General features: G+C 41.9%; 1 protein-coding gene across 1 annotated transcript in view; it reads left to right on the top strand.

Annotated features, from left to right (window-relative positions):
• The window catches only part of ICE2 (interactor of little elongation complex ELL subunit 2), a 26,454-nt gene extending 16,857 nt beyond the window's left edge, over positions 1-9,597 (top strand). The window contains exons 12-15 of the mRNA XM_027704406.1: positions 3,220-3,304; positions 3,399-3,449; positions 4,546-4,801; positions 7,169-9,597. Of these exons, the coding sequence (XP_027560207.1) occupies positions 3,220-3,304; positions 3,399-3,449; positions 4,546-4,801; positions 7,169-7,360 (584 nt within the window). The 3' untranslated portion in view covers positions 7,361-9,597. The remainder of the gene's footprint in view (positions 1-3,219; positions 3,305-3,398; positions 3,450-4,545; positions 4,802-7,168) is intronic.
• Positions 9,598-15,877: the final 6,280 nt, after the last annotated feature.

Raw genomic sequence — 15,877 nt, 5'->3', positions numbered from 1 at the left:
GGCAGTGCAGGAGAAGACAGGCTGGGACACTCCTGGCAGTGCAGGAGTCAGGCTGGGACAGTCCTGGCAGTGCAGGAGACAGGCTGGGACAGTCCTGGCAGTGCAGGAGAAGACAGGCTGGGACACTCCTGGCAGTGCAGGAGAAGACAGGCTGGGACACTCCTGGCAGTGCAGGAGACAGGCTGGGACACTCCTGGCAGTGCAGGGGGAAGCAGGCTGGGACACTCGTGGCAGTGCAGGGGGAAGCAGGCTGGCTGTGCAGGGTTGCTCCAGCCCCACCAACCATCCCTGGCTCATAGAGAGGATTCCTGTGTCTCCTCCCTGGGTACCTGCCCATGGAACAGGCCCAGGGCCCCAGGGTGGCAAGCTGAGTGGCCTGGCCTTCAGCACACTCTGTTCATGTGTTTGAGAGAAACACAGGGGTTGAGAAACACTGGTTATTCCAGTGCTGTTTGTTTGGCAGCTCCTGGATACCCTTTTTCCAGCAGCAGACCCTGGGGCCCACGGGAGTTCTGGCTCTGTGGGCTCTGAGGAGGCACAGGGTCACTGGGGGTTGGCACTGCCCTCAGCAGTCAATTTGTACTCCCAGCCTGGGGGGAAAAGTCAGCTACAAATACAGAGTTGGGACTCCCAACATGTTGCCAACTTTTGATACTGACAGAACACTCTTATTTATTCAGGTAGACAAGTTGGGGACTGCAGATTTTTGGTACTGCCATGTAGTTTCTAAGAGAGGTAGATAAAAAAAACATATGTAGAAGTAATACCCATTCTATGAAAGAGCATCTCCCACAGCCTTTAATAGGATGCTGTTATTGTGCTCTGCTCAGGGATCCTTTCTGCTCTCCTTGAGGAAAATTTGCAAGGTAGCTGTGAAATTCTGCCTTTCAGTTTGTATAGCCAAGGGAGCCATGAAAAAAATGTGATGTTATGGGCTCTTTACAACAGAAAGCTTTGTCCTGCAACTCCAGGGACAATTCTCCAAGGGTGATAATATCCTGGAATTATGGACAGCTTCAAATGGGGTGAATATCTCATTCTCTGATGAATATCTCATTAATCTAATACCTGAAAGTAAGACTACTGCAATTGTGTTTGGTGTAAGCAGAAAGGCAGACTTGACTTCTGAGCCCATGCTATAATTTGAATTATTTTTAGTGAAATATTGTATTTTATAATAAAGGACTTTTAAAATCAAACTCTTTGTAAAGCCATAGACTTACAGCACTGTTTAAAAATTTACCCCACAGTATGAGTGTGGAAGGATGGAACAGCTTAGAAGTTCTTTTATCTTGAAAAGGCTTAATTCACCATCTCAACCATCTTTTGTATTGTCAAATAAGTGTGGATGGAAAGTTCTCTGGCCGTTGGTCTGTGCCCCAGAGCTGTTGCTCGGTGTTGGAGGGAGGAATCTCAGCTCAGCCTGGTGACTCAGCAGTGCTGACCCAGGAGGTGACTCAGAGCCCCGGTGTCCCCAGGGCCTCCTGCAGGGGCTGCAAGGGCTGACAGGAGGTGGAATGGTTTATTTGCTGTGTTCTATCATCAAACGAGCTTGGAGCTCTGTCTTCCTCTTGCTGTTAGAGCACCTTGCCTAAGTTGATTTAAGTCCCCTGCTGCTCAGATAGGCAATCCTGCCTCTGCAAAGGGACTAATCTCTGTGACAAGTGTCCCAAATAAGGCACTTGTACTTGATCTAAGCAGTAAATAAACTTGGGATAACCTTTGCTGATTAATGGGAGCGTTTTACCCTGACCATTGTTCACTTTACCCTGACCATTGTTCACTTGTTTGCATTAAGTCCCTAAGAAAAACCTTCTGCAAGAATAGTTTACTTTTGCTTGAATTCACTTCAAATTAAGATTATTTAAAAAATGGGTTGGAAAAAACCCTGTATGTTACTGTATGGGTAACTTACTGAATGTCAGGTGTTTTCAGTCGGTCACTTCTCAAATATAAGATACAGTTATATGAGTTAGGTGGGAGTAGTTCATAGGTATATTTTTTTATTATTTTATTTTTTCCCCATTATGTTGTCAATGAGTTTAGAAATAGAGAAGTCTGTGATTTGAGGAGAGGCTGATACAGAACTCAGATTTCTTTTTAATTGTTTTTTTAATGATGACTTCAAGTCCCTTTTCCTCGAGTGAGCAATGCAGAACATTAAATCTAACTGCTTAGTCTTGCACAAAGTATGGATATCAAGAGAAGTAACAAATGTGCAGTGTTTAAAACAAATCAGTTGTCCTGGTGCATTATTTTTTTCTTTGTGAAAGTTCTTACTGAGTCTTCTTCCACAACCCATAAACTGCCAGTGATGTTTAGCTTGGGAGGTGAAGTGCTTTGGTTCAGCACTTTTAACTGTGCAGTTGAAGCATTTACACTTCCTGGGAGGGCAGATTTATAGTAAGGCAATAAATTCACTGAGCAGGCTGGATTTGATTATGCTGCCTTTTCCTCATCCCCCTGGGGGGAGCTGGAATAGAACAGATTTCTGGGAAAACCTGGACATGAGAGGGAACCAGAGGTGAGGGAGGGTCACCACACCCATGGCCAGGCTGTGCTGGGGATCCTTAGTGCTTACCAAGGGAAATGGGGGCAGCCTTCATTTTAAACATGGGATGAGGAGAGCTTGGAATTGCTGCTCCTCTCTTTGTCAAGACAAATAGTCTTTAACCATTTGCCAGGAGCAAGGCTTGAGTTGTAAATTGGGATTTTTCAGGTGAGGAGGGAAGAAATCAAGATACAAAACTCAGAATCCCCAGAAAAATCAAATAGCACAATTGTTCATGTAATTTAACAGAATAGAAAAACAAGTATATTAAACTCAGAAGTAAATTTGTTGTAAAAATCAACTTTGATCTGTCCAGTGAGGAATCACAGTGACAAAGGTCAGGTGAACTTGGGAAGATACAAACTAACTGATGAGGTGAAGGCCACGGGAAAATAAGGTTGTGTATCCCACACATCACCCAAAATGTGAGATTCCCTGGGGTCAGGGCATCCCCCTGGTTTACAAAGACAGTCCAGCTATGGATGTCTGTACTTCAAGTAGCTCTACATTTTACTGTTATTGTGCATCATTGATAAATAGTTTTCACTGTTCTATGCTTTAAAAGAGTACAATTTTTTTATTCTTTTAAAATGCATTAGATCTGCATGTTGTGCTTTTACATTTGTTCATTTTTATTTTTAGTGTTTTCATTGCATTTCTTTTTTCAGGACATATAGATGCTTTCACATCAAAGCTTATTATGCTAGAAAAGATTTCTCCAGAAACTTTAAGGGAAAAACTTGGATTGATCAAGTGAGTATTTTTAGTAAGTTTTTTTTAGCAATGAATTTGAAACCCTAACAAGCCTTGCAAGCTACTACTTTTGGTATTTTTTTTTCTTTCATAGGCCTGCAAATTCATTAAATATACTTCATCACATTTTGAAGAAAGTGTCTGAGTAAGTGCTCAACTCTTGTTAATTGTGTTTATTTGCAACATTCCCCAGCTAATCCTGTGTTTTCTGTAGAATGCTTGTCTACTCTGATGTTTATTTCTTCAGATACATGAAATATTTTACAGATTCTCTTAGGTCTATCATGGCATAATGCAGTACTGTATAAAATGTGCTCGGCATTACAGGTTTGTACAAATGATGCAAAATAATAAGAATTTGATTTTTATGAACCAGTTTTTGAGGAGAGGAGACTGGACCCTTCTGAGCTGATTGAACAGTTTGTAGGAGTGAGTTGGAATATTACATTTATAGGCTGACATGTAACGTTTGGGCATCTGTTTTTGTTAGTCTTTTTGCTTAATTTGTAGAAATAGTACTGTTTGTGTTCACTTCTGCTTAGTTTGACTTCAAACAGCACGTCTTTCTCTGTACAACACTGCAACCTTTCCCCTGCTCCTTTATTGAGCTGCTTCAAGGCTTTCAGACTGCAAGTGGTTTAGGTTTTTTGGGAAGCAGGTTTCTTGCACTGAGTGCAAGCCTCTGAATTCAAATTACAGAGGAGTTTTCCTGCACTTGATAATTTCTGCAGCTTCATGATTTGTGACTAAGATTTTTGATCTGGGCAGTTGGTTGACATTTACCTTCCTGCAAACCTGTTTGCTCCAGTGTGGATTGAAAGCACGTCTGTGCTTTGTGTCTGTGTCCACAGATGTATTTATGCTTTGTAAGACACTGGTTAAGGAACTGGAGTTTGCCCAGAGGGGATGGTTTTCAGTTGCATGTTTAGTTGAATATGATGACAATCTGTACATTGCTGATAAATTAGTACATTAAGAATACATTATAAGCACAGTAATTAGTATGTATTTATCAATACAGTTTAATTAATGCTTTCTTGTCCTTCATGGCTAGGCTTCGCGAACGAAGATTTGGGAATTGGGTTTCTTGTCCACAGCCCTTTTATAAAACAGGGACTGATAAGTAAATATCTAAAGATGTTTTGCTTTTGCATTAAGAACATAATAGCTATTCAGATCAAATAAAAAACCAAAACACCCATTTAAATACTGGTTTTCATTTTGAACTTCTCTCTTTTTAGTCTGCAGGAGGGCTCTTATTTATTGTCTCATGCTGCAGGAGATTCCTCCGTTTCCATTTACAAGAGTTCTCTTGACAAGAGCACGAGATCATCCTATAACTTACACAAGGCTCACTGTGACCTGCCTGCTGTCCCTGCCACTCTGTCTGTGCCATGGGTGCCCCTGGATCCCAGCCTTCCTTTGCCCTACCACATCAGCCATGGCAGAGTGCCCTGCACCTTCCCACCTGCCCCCCAGGAAGGCTGGAAGCACAAGGTCAGTGTCCCATTGCTAGAAAAGCAGATGAGTAGTTTAGAAATGATTTCTTTCCCTTGGGTGTATAACTGACATAGTGACCTGTTGTCTTTGGGGGGCAGAGACCCTTCGGAGTTCTGGATCCACTGCCAAGCATAAGAATCCCTTTTTCCTGGAAAATGGTTTAGGGGAGGTTCTCCTCACCCACCCTTAAACATGACAGTGTGGAAAAACCTTTGGGTTTGTTGTGCTGTTAACAGAGGGAAATGGAATGTTGTGTAAGATGCATCTCCACACCAGGATGGGCCTCTTGGATTGTAGGACTGTTAGAGTTGGCATTTTCTCTCTAAGGACTACAGGAGTGAGAATGATTAACACAACTGTAGACAGATAAAACCAGGGGAGGTGGATTCTGTTTCAGGATCTAATCCATTGGGCTCTGTGTACAGTTCTCTGGGATACACTGTGGTGTTGTTTTTTGTTTGGGGTTTTTTTTAATCTTTTTTCTCTCATCTGGTGGCAAATTTCTTGCAAAATGAAGTTTTACATCTTTAATATGACCTGATGGTACTTTTGGACAACAGAAATAATGTGGCATTTGGCTTCATGAAAAGCTTTGTAATTCCCAGGCTTGCAGTTCAGCTGAAATGGGTACAACATTTGCATTTATAAGGATTTTCTAATTTTGCCTCTGTGGTGTGCTTTTTGTTGATGCACTTTTTCTTCAAACACTTGCAGGAAGGACCTTTTAACCTGGCTTCAGTTTTTTCAATTCCACCTTCATCTCTATTTGTCTCTTTGTCTTTCCCCCAGAACTCAAAATCCTGAACTTGTTAAGTGTTTCAGCAGAAGCTGGTATTTCTTTGAGGGCTAGGACACTAAAGTCTTACAAGTTTATTGGGAATAACTGGCTGGGTAGAGGAGAGGAATCCAGATTATGCTTCCACCGTGGAGTGTGCAATGAGCACTTAACTGTGATATTTGATACCCCAAATGTCATGGAGACAAGGGGTTGTGAGCAGATCAGCCACACACAGAAAATTGGCAGTTTTTACACTTCTGTGTGTGGCAAGGCACAAAAACAAGTGACTTCAGTCTTTCCTGAAGGTTTTAGTACTTCCCTCAGCCCCCTCATGCCACTCTTTGAAGGCTTTTGTCTTAACTTAGTGACTCCTGCTTTCTGCAGCTGGAGTGGGGGAGAGTCTTGGATCAGTTTGTGGTTGTTTGTAATTTTAAACAAAGCTCAGGTAGGGATAACTGTTTGTCCACAGCAAAAATCAGTGTTCCCTTGAGCCCTCCAAAGTGTGGTAGCTCAGTTGGACTCCTTGCCATTGGTCACCTGCCTCTCCTTCACCTTTGAAGAGACCTCCATTGAAATTCCTGTGGCTTCCCCAACACACAGAAACTTCAGTTCTCATTTGTGTTGCTCCCTGTGCAGCACAACATTCGTAACACATATGCATGATACTGTTTCTAAACTAGGAATAATAAGTTACTTTATATTAAGGGCATATATGGTATGTGTAGAGGCATGGAAGTACCTTACTGTAGGAGAATACATGTGTCTCAGGCAGAAATATGAAATTGTGTATGGCTGGCTTACTCCTGTTTACTGAAAACAGCTTTATACAGCATTTATCTTCTGCATTTCTTCGGAGCAAAGTTAAATCTAAAGAAATAAAATATTTTAGGTGTTTGAATGTCATCTTCTGACATAGGATAAGTGAAAGTTAAGATAGCTTAAAGTCACTAATATCTCATTTTTCTTGCTGTTGTTTTGAAAAGAATGTAGAATTGATTATGAGAAGAATTGTCTGCCTCTAAAGAAACTTCTGATAGAAATTTTTTTGGAGTCCATGGTGCTTTGTAATTTATATTGGTGAGGTAATGATGCCTGCCATGCTTTGGAAATGCCCCGAAGATCCCACTCTAATATGTTTGGACAGCTAGTAATGACACTTTAGAAGTAAGAAGATTTCCAAGCACTGTTTTTCTTCAGCAGAGCTTGACTCATTCATGTAAAAGCCCTGTGCTAACTCTGCCTGGCTTAGCAGGCTGTGGGATGGTTCTTAGGCCCTGCTACATGTTTTAGCCACATCCTGACTCCATATGAGGGCAAACTAGAGCTGTGCATCTGTTCCTGGTTACCTTGGGCACGTTGGGTTCTGCCAAAGGAAATCCAGGCAGGAGCAAGAGGCAGGACTGGTGAGATGTCACTGTGACAGGAAACCAGCTGGGCCTGCCCTCCAGCCCAGATGTGGCCTGGGAGTCTCTTTGGCTGGGAATGTTGTTGTATATGTTTGTGCTTACTGCAGGTTTAAGATGATTCATTCTGGTTTGGTGTTCTGAGTTGCTCTTTCTTTGAATTCTCTCCTCCTGTGTGTGTAGATGTCTGGGGCAAAAGGACAGTGGAACACACCCTGTGAGGGACAGCCAGGAGCTGTGGAGGCAAAAGGCAAGCCAACAAAGCCTGTGAGAAATGAAGGTGTGGCTCCAAAGAAGCTGAGGAAGAATTTCTGCAAGCAAAGAAACATGAAGAAAAGATGGAACACTAAGTACAACAAAATGCAACCAAAGTAGGAATGGACCTGGAGAAGAACAAGAGGGAACAACAAGTCTGGGGCTTTCTTGCAGCTTCAGAGGAGGCAGAACAAGCTGGCAGGGAAATGGCTCCTTGGCTGGAGCATGTCTTAAACCTTTAACCCCTTCGTACCTCAGTGGAAATGTTGCAAGGGAAAAAAATCCCAAATTCAGTCAGAGGAAGAAGCAAGTGGCCCCTTAGTTGGTTACAGGGGAAAAGTGTCTTCTCTTGGTCTTGGGGTTTTTGTAGAACTTCATCATGAGGAATGAAGCAGTGGGTGACAATACTCATATTTCTGGTTGTTATGTGGAATCAAACTTTGCAGTTTTCTGAATTCTTCCAGAATTGCTACAAATTTTTATTCTGACATATTTTAAAGCTACATTTTACCTTGTGTATTATGCATAAGGAGAGCAACTTCAAGATCATTGTCGAGCCTTTTTGACACATGGTGTCTCCCAGCTCTTAACTAATTTAAATGTTTTCTCTTTAGGTTGGGGTAACAAACAAGGTTTGGGGAACAAAAGCTGTGTGTATTTGAACAGCACGTGCCATAAATTTGCACTAGGAAACACACAGCTAAACCATTACATTTTGCACAGCTAAAAAAATTAAATCTCTTTTATGCTTCCCCAAAACAATTTCCAAGAATGGTTTGGGTTCTGGTGTGTCCTCAGAAATGACTATTGCACCTCCTTGCTGTGTGTCTGAATGGCTGCAGCCTGACTGTCCTGTCAGATCCCTTGGAGATGCAGCAGTGCTTACCTGAGCTGGTGATGTTTGCCTGGAGGAACAAGTGATGGGATCAAGGCCTCAGTCATGTTCCAGAAACCCTTCAGACTCTGCAGTGCATCAGCAGTTTGAGTGACATTTGGAGCCCCTGCAGTGAGGAAAAGAGTTTCTTACTGTCTAGGAAAAGGCCAAGCAATGTGATGTGGTTTCCTGGAGCACGGGAGTTGTGTGGAAAATTAAAGTCATTTGGAATGTTGGTGTTCTCTGATGTGTTTGCAATGGGATTGCTGGGGAGGGAAGGTTTCTCTGCATTACAGCTGCTTTAGGGTATGTCCTTGAACAGAATCTCAACACAAACAGGCCTTGAAATCGAGGCTTGAAAATTCTATTCTGTGACTTTGTTTTACGTTTTCTGGATTTCTGCCTGTACTTCCCGTTTTTAGAAGAGCTCATGAATTCTAGAGAGCTCCAAGAACGAGTCCAATAAATTCTTTCCCATTTTTGTCTTGTAAACAACACAACTATTTTAAACTGTCTGAGCCAACATTTGTTTGATGTTCTGGAAAGGTGTTTGGATGCATTGCTTAAACTGCTATCCCAGAAAGCAGAGGCCTCAAAGGTGTTCTTCCAAGGTTTTGGTTTGGATTAAGGAAGTTACCAGCACACACATCTGATCCAGCATTCCTCTGCTCACTGTGGCTTGACATGACACGTTTTGAATGTCATGAAGATAAACACAAAAATATTGTTCACTGGAGTTTACCTGTTGCAAAATCCTGAAGGGAGGATTTTTTTTCAAATCAGGCTTAAACAGTGAACGTATATTAAAAACTGTTCTTTGTGAAATACAGAGCATTTTGTGATGTGGGTTTTTTCCCAGCTGTTAGATATATTTATGGTGTTATTCAGTTTATTCTTTTTTTTTTGCCATTCCTTCTTTTAGCTGCAGTAATAAGCCAATGACAAGCTGAACTGGGAGTTGCAAATTACAAACGGTTCTGATTCAAAACCCTAAGTGCCCTTAGTGACTCCTTATAATAGGAATATTTTAGCTGTGAGTCATTTTTCCAGATAACTGACTCTGTGTGGAGGATTCAGAGCAGTTTTCAGTTTGTATATATAAAAACTTTTGCCAGACTTGTATAGAATTTAGTTTCCTGATGCAGTTTCATGTGTCAGAAATGGTCTATTTGCCCATATATCTGTATGCCTAAAAGACTTGCATTTCTCTCTTAATAGTATACTGTTATGTTACACTAGTATGTTATTAATGATAGCATATTAATTGTAGTTTCTTATCTGTTTAGAACAGGTAGAGACTCTGGAGTTTGGATACAACACGTGAGATATTTCTTTAATTCAATTATGTTTTGTTTGATCTCTTTTGGATTAAGTGGGACTGAAGTAATTTGCTCTGAGTTAGTGCTTTGAAAGGTTTTGTTCACTTGTCATGGGTGGAAGTACCAAAGTATACTCCATTTATAAATAAAAAATAAGTCTATTTGAAGGAGTTTCGTGAGAGGAGAAGGGAAAAGGGGTAGCGTGTTTCTTTCAGGCAGTAACATCTGAAATTTGAAACAAAGAAAATGTGTCAACAAAATAACTGGTAAAAAATGTTTCAGTAAAGCCAGAAAATGTGCTGGATATGAGTAGCTGGGTCACTGGTTCTGTTTGGACTGTTCCTGAAGTGGTGGTTACCTAAAGAAGAAAGAAGGAACCAGGGAAGCCTGACTGTTGTGATGCCTCCAAAGTATGAATTCCTGAATATAACACGGGTTGTAAAGCTGTGGGAAGCAGGAAACCACAGCTGAAGGAGAGTGAGTGGCCTGGCTCTTACCTTCCAGGTAAGAAAAAAATCCTAATCTTTTTTATAGCCTCAACCCACTGAGTTTGGGAGAGAAAGCCCACAGATCTCACAATCCTGTCCTGGATTTCAATTTTCAACTCTGTCTAGAGTGGGTTGTGTGTGTTTATGTTGCAATTTGTACGGCTTGTTTCTAAATATAGCCACTGCTTCTTGTCACTGCTGTAAGAGTATCTTTTCTGTCTCTTCATCTGCCCACTGTACCTGCCTCTTCTGCCATGGGCTGTCACCTGCAGAGTGGGTGAAGATTGATTCTGTCAGAGGACAGAAAAGTGCTGAGCAGGACTGGGCCCAGGGCCAGCCCTGAGAGCTCTGCCTGGGCCCAGCTCAACTGGTCACTCAGCCTGGAGCTGCCAACCACTGCCCTGGACATGGAAGGAGCCCTCTGGGAACAGAGGATAAGATCTGGTTCTCCCCATTCCCTGGTGGTTGTTAGGAGATTAAATTGATGGCTTTGTGTTCAGACAGTTGGAAGTTAGTTTTGGGGGACTAGAGGCGTTTTTCCCCGGCAGTTGAGGTGACTGGTTGGCATATGTGCAAACCCATGCAACTTTTATCAGTTCTTTATGTTGGTGGGAATAACTGCAATGGGCTATTGGCTGTGAAATCTTAACTTTTCTTCTGTAGTAAAAAGAGGTTTTTTTAAATTTCATTTGCACTGTGCACTGATGAATCACTTACAAACTGCTTTCATTCCCATCTGGAACTGGCAAAACCCCTTCACCTTTTCTGTTGGACTGCAAAAACTCTTAGGACCACAGTGGGCACTGTCTGTGTGCAGGATATTAGGAAAAGATTGACTGTATTTTTTTCTCTGTCTCCTGGTGCAGCCTGGCACTGGAACACAGAGCTGGGATCCGTTCTGTGCTGGCAGGTGGGTGATGCCAACAGCAAGGGGCTCTCCAAGCCCATGCTGGGAAGTTCAGGAGCAGCACTGAGCCATTTAAAGAGGTATTTCTTTTGCTTCTGGTTTGCTTGCCCTGTGTTTTAAATAGCACCTTGTCTCCAAAAGAATATAAAAGTCAGTTCAGGTGTAGTCTTTCAGCATGTTTAGTGCTGACCTCCATTTCAGCTTGCTTTTAATTCTGCTAGTGAAAGCCGGGCCATTTTCAGTCTCCTTGTCTGACTGGGTGTGTAACTTCCTCAGGTGCTTCTCTGAGAAGTTCCATAACTAAGCTCCTTCTTTCTTTGTAAGATACATCCATTCTTACAGGTGTGGGTACAGTCCTTCCCAGAAGCTTTGTTGTTGCTTGATATGTTAAATTTCTCTGCTGAAGGTATATTTGCCTTTTTTGGTTTTTTGTTTGTTTGTTTGTTTGTTTGTTTTTTAAATTGCTGTTAAAATGTATTTTTCTACAGAGATTCTTGAATTTTGTTTGCAGGTTCAAACTCTGTTACTCTGTGTCCACATTATTACTCTAAAATGTTTTCAAACATATATTCCTGTATTATTTATCTCAAATTAAATTTTCTTCTCAATGCCAGAAAACACCTTTGATGGCCAGGTGACCATCTGTTTAAGCACAAATCGTTTGAATTACACCCCACCTAGTGTAGGTGGAAGACTGTCATTGACAAAAAGCTGATTAAAGCCATTCTGAGCCTCAGGAAGGTCTCCTGTGGGTCATCTCAAGGCTGCTCTTATGGCTGTTTGAAGGCAGGTGAGTCCCCACCCAGCTGCAAGCCTGAGAACACACCATTGCTGTACCTTGGTGAGGGATGTTTTGGCTGTTTTTATGGGACTCTACAATATGCTGCCAATTTTTAAATGGTTTGTAGAATAGTTTAGTGTCATGATTATTAATCAGTGTCAGTCCTAGTGCAGCCTTCAGGGCATTTCTCAGCATTGATACTTCTCTGCTTTTCCAGTGAGAGAAAGAAAAAGAAAAGGCATGAAAGCCCTGTTCTTCCCAGGACAGCGTGGTAGCTTTGTATGAACTGTAACAGTAGAGGTAATACAGAGGAAACAATCTTCTTGTTATTTGAGATTAAAATATTCCAATAAATATTAAAAGACTGCCACTTTTGTATTGCCACTTAAATATTAAGAGATTGTGACTTTAAACTCAATATTAAAAGGAATCAGGTAACAATAACTATGGTGGGAAGGGAGGGGCCATTACAGCCCCCAGTGACACATTCTCTGATTATTGGAGTATAGCAACCACATCCTTCTGTTCACTCACAACGTGCTTGTACAAAGGTGCATTTCCTATCTGTGATGGCCCTAATAAAGGAAGACCATTTATTTATTTTTCCAAGGGCAATATCCTTGTTCAGAAGAGCCAAAAGGAAAAGTGTGCTGACATTGTTGACCCAAGGTATGTAATGCAGTGAGCCAGGGCAGCTCCCTGCAGTGTGACAGTGGGGGTTCCCCTGGCAGTGTTCAGAGCCAGCTTTCCCAAAGAGGTGTGAGTACATCTGGGTTTCACTGAAACTTGGGCAGAGGTACTGAGCTAAACAGCTTTTCACCTGTGCACGGGATTGCTCCGTTGTGAGGCAGCAGGAATGGGCAGGAATGTCCCCTGCCCTGCCTGTGCCCCGGGAACAAGCAGGTACCACGGCAGTGCTCTCACTGCTCAGCTGCCACCAACTGAATGTGGTCAGTGAAGACAGATAAGAGCAAGCTCTACCACAGCAGAATTCTGTGAACAAAGGTAATGAGCCTGACTTAAAAATCTAGGGGTTTAAAATAATTCTGGGGTTTGATAAACCTTGACATGCTTTTGAGTGTTTCAAAGGTGTTTCAAGCATTTTGCTACTCAAGGACATGTAACCCAGATTCCATTTTTGCAATTTTACCTTGCAGTAAGAGCTACAGATTCCCTGTCCATTCCCTTGCCAGTGCCTTGTCCAGAGCATCCGGAATTCTTGCATCATTGCAGGCTTTTAGAAACTAATGCCTCCAGAGAGACAGCAAACCTCTCTGGGATACTCCAGTGGTGCTGATAATGTTACCTAAATGCAGTCAGTCCTTTGCTGGCACTGCCCTGTGTGAGCACCCTGAGAATAGCTACAGTTGTATGTTTAGGTAGGAAAGGAGCCAATTAGTTCCTCAACAAAACAATATCAAAGATAATAAAGTGATGCCAAATGAAGACTCTCCTGTCTATGCAGCATGTCCTGAGGGTGTTCCTGGGGAGGTCTCAGTGGTGTAACTGCCCATCTCTGCACAATTAGAGTCAAAGTTTGGGCATCTCCTTACAAGGTTTTTGTGATCTCATGGTAGGCTTCCAGAGTTTATACAAAGGTTCATGGGCAGGTCCTTTTAGGTGACCATCTGTTAAAAAAGGAAAGTAGGGACCAGTCTAGCATTTTCTCAGAGCTGGAACTGAGGTACCAAGTGTCAAACTCTGTACCTCTGGGTGCAGAATCTGTTGCTGGCTGCAGTTCTTCTCAACTGGAGTTTATGTTATGAATTCCCCAACTCGAGGGTGTATCTTTGTACCTGAGAGCTTGACTGTTTTCCTGGACACATCTAACACAAAGTCTGGCCTGTGACTGTTCCTCTTGCCTCCCTCGAGCTTTGCTGCCCCCAGAGCTGCAGCTGTAGAGCATTTGTGCTGTCATTTTAAAGGAGTGTCCTACTGAGACTCTCTGGCTCTTCCCACAGCAGTTCTTTCTGATGTACTTTAAGCATAGAAAGAAGAACAGAAGGATTTTCTGTAAAGGAATTTGTAGCTATCCATGTTAATAATCAGTGCTGAGATCAATGCTTCTGATGTATTTTTCAGAAAGTATTTTAAAGCATCTATAAATGAAATGAGAGTATTTGTTTAGAATTTAATTTCATCACTGAAAATGAGATTTGGAGTAATGGTGCAACCTTGAAAATAACTCAAGTTGTTCATGACTCTTAATCTAATGCAGGCTTTAACATTTGTTTGTCCTATAGTTAAGGAACAGCATGAGTGCCATCCTGTGCCAGGCCTGCTGCAATTGATTCAAAAGCTCCACCTACCAGAGCTTTGCACAAACAATTCAAAACAAAAAACCACCAGGAATGCCAAAAAAATTCCTGCTGAAATAAGTCACTCATTAGTCTGTCTAGTGTGGGCTATACTGCCAGGCAGACAGAGCACTTCAACAAATATTTTAATGATCTGATTAAATTTGAGCTTAAAAAAGAGGGAAGGAGAAGCTGCCAGAACCCCATTGCTGAGCAGATCGTGTAGCCACATTAAAATCTACCTCAGCAGTCAAACCCCATTTATTTCAGAACCATGTAGTCAACTGCAGTTCTGTTGCCTTGACTGACAGGAGGACAGGAATCTTGTGCAGCTCTCTGGATATTCTTTGTAAATAGCAGAATAAGAAAATAAAAAGGAGGTACAGTTACTGCAAAGCCGCACATGCTACTTTCAGCAGCTTTTGTGGCACTTCCAAATTAACAAGTGCCCACATCACAGTTGAAATTCTTTGGCTTCTTTTAGGTAACCCAAGCAGAATGCACAGTGAGATTGATTAGACTGGCTTGTTTAATCCAAAAGCAGCACACTGAGGTTAAGAAACCTGGAGAGAATTTTGTACTGACACTGTCATTATGTCTGGAGAAAAACAGTCTTGTGGGTCAGTAGACCTGTCAGTGCAGCCTCTTTGGTTGGTTGTTTTAATAACAAGCAGTAAATTTGTATGCTGGTACACGAATAACTAAGTTTTGTTTCCTACCTTCTTCAGGGAAGATATTTCACACAACATCATATTTATCAAAAGAGTACATTGTCTTCCATTTACAGGTTTTCCACCAGCCCAAATAGACAAACTGAGAAGGTAAAATATTGTACATATTTCTTTGGCTTAAAAAATGTCCATGGCTTCCTGCTACTGTGTGTGTGTGTATGTTTCAGGATGAGGCTTAAATCTGGGATTCTAGTTTTCCATTCTATCAAGACCTTCCTGCAGCTTTCCTTGGTCCAGGCTGTGTCTCCCAGGAAGGAGGTGCCTGCCTGTCTCTCCGTGTCTGTTCTTCACCAGCCCTCTTGGCTTCCCTCCTTTCCTCTGCTCTTTGAGCTCAGTTATTCACCACACGCTGTGGTGGCTGCTCATCCTCGTGTCAATGACTTCTGGAGGGTAGGAGCAGTGGGAAAATAAACCTTGGTGCTGAGAACCTGTTTGAAAATTCCCTGTGGTTGTGTTGGCACTGCAGGCTTCTGTTCTGTCCCCCTGTCCCCAGTGTGAGTTCTGTCCCCCTGTCCTGCACTGGCAGGACACAGCTGTGGAAGTCACCCAGCTCAGGCACAGGTGTTTACTGAAGGCTTGTTTGAAAGCAAATGTTAGTGAAAATGTTAAGTGTTCCATGTACTCCTTCATGCTAAAACAACAGGCTTTTAATATATTCTTTTCTGATTCATTAAAGGAAAAGATCTCTGGTTTTAGAATTCAAACCTGTGCTTCTGACCTGGAAAAGCAAGTCTTAGCCTGCCTGGCAGAAACAAATCTCTTGATAACAGCCATTCCCTTTCTCTCAATCAACAGCTTTCTTGAAGTCAAGTTACTTTGTCTTAAATTTTCTCTAAAACTGTAAGATACCACGTGAAAGAGTAACAAAATCATCAGTGCAGACAGTCCTGTGTGATCAAAATCTGTGATGTTCCTTTGTCTTACAAGGTATCGTTTGTTCTCAGTATCTCAGCTGAGCCTAATTTAGGTAATGAAGTTCAGGCCATGTAAGAACTTTCTCAAAATCATGTGTTTTATGTGATTTTTTGCTCAAACAGGGTTGATGTTTTAAAACAAATAAGCGGCTAAAAAACTTCCCTGTAATTTCACAGAATGGTTGATTTTTAACAAAAAATTTGCAGCTGTGTTCCAGATTGCTGTAATAACAGTGTGCTGACTTCTGCCAGGGAACTTTACACTGTAAGTGATTTTAAAATTCATTTCCATGGGTCGTTTCAGAGGTGGCCTGATGTTAAACAAG

Source organism: Neopelma chrysocephalum, unplaced genomic scaffold, assembly GCF_003984885.1.
Source record: "Neopelma chrysocephalum unplaced genomic scaffold, ASM398488v2 Primary Assembly neopelma1_274, whole genome shotgun sequence".
Lineage (NCBI taxonomy): Eukaryota > Metazoa > Chordata > Aves > Passeriformes > Pipridae > Neopelma > Neopelma chrysocephalum.
Note: the sequence above shows the minus strand (reverse complement) of the source record. Positions and strands in the feature narration are given on the sequence as shown.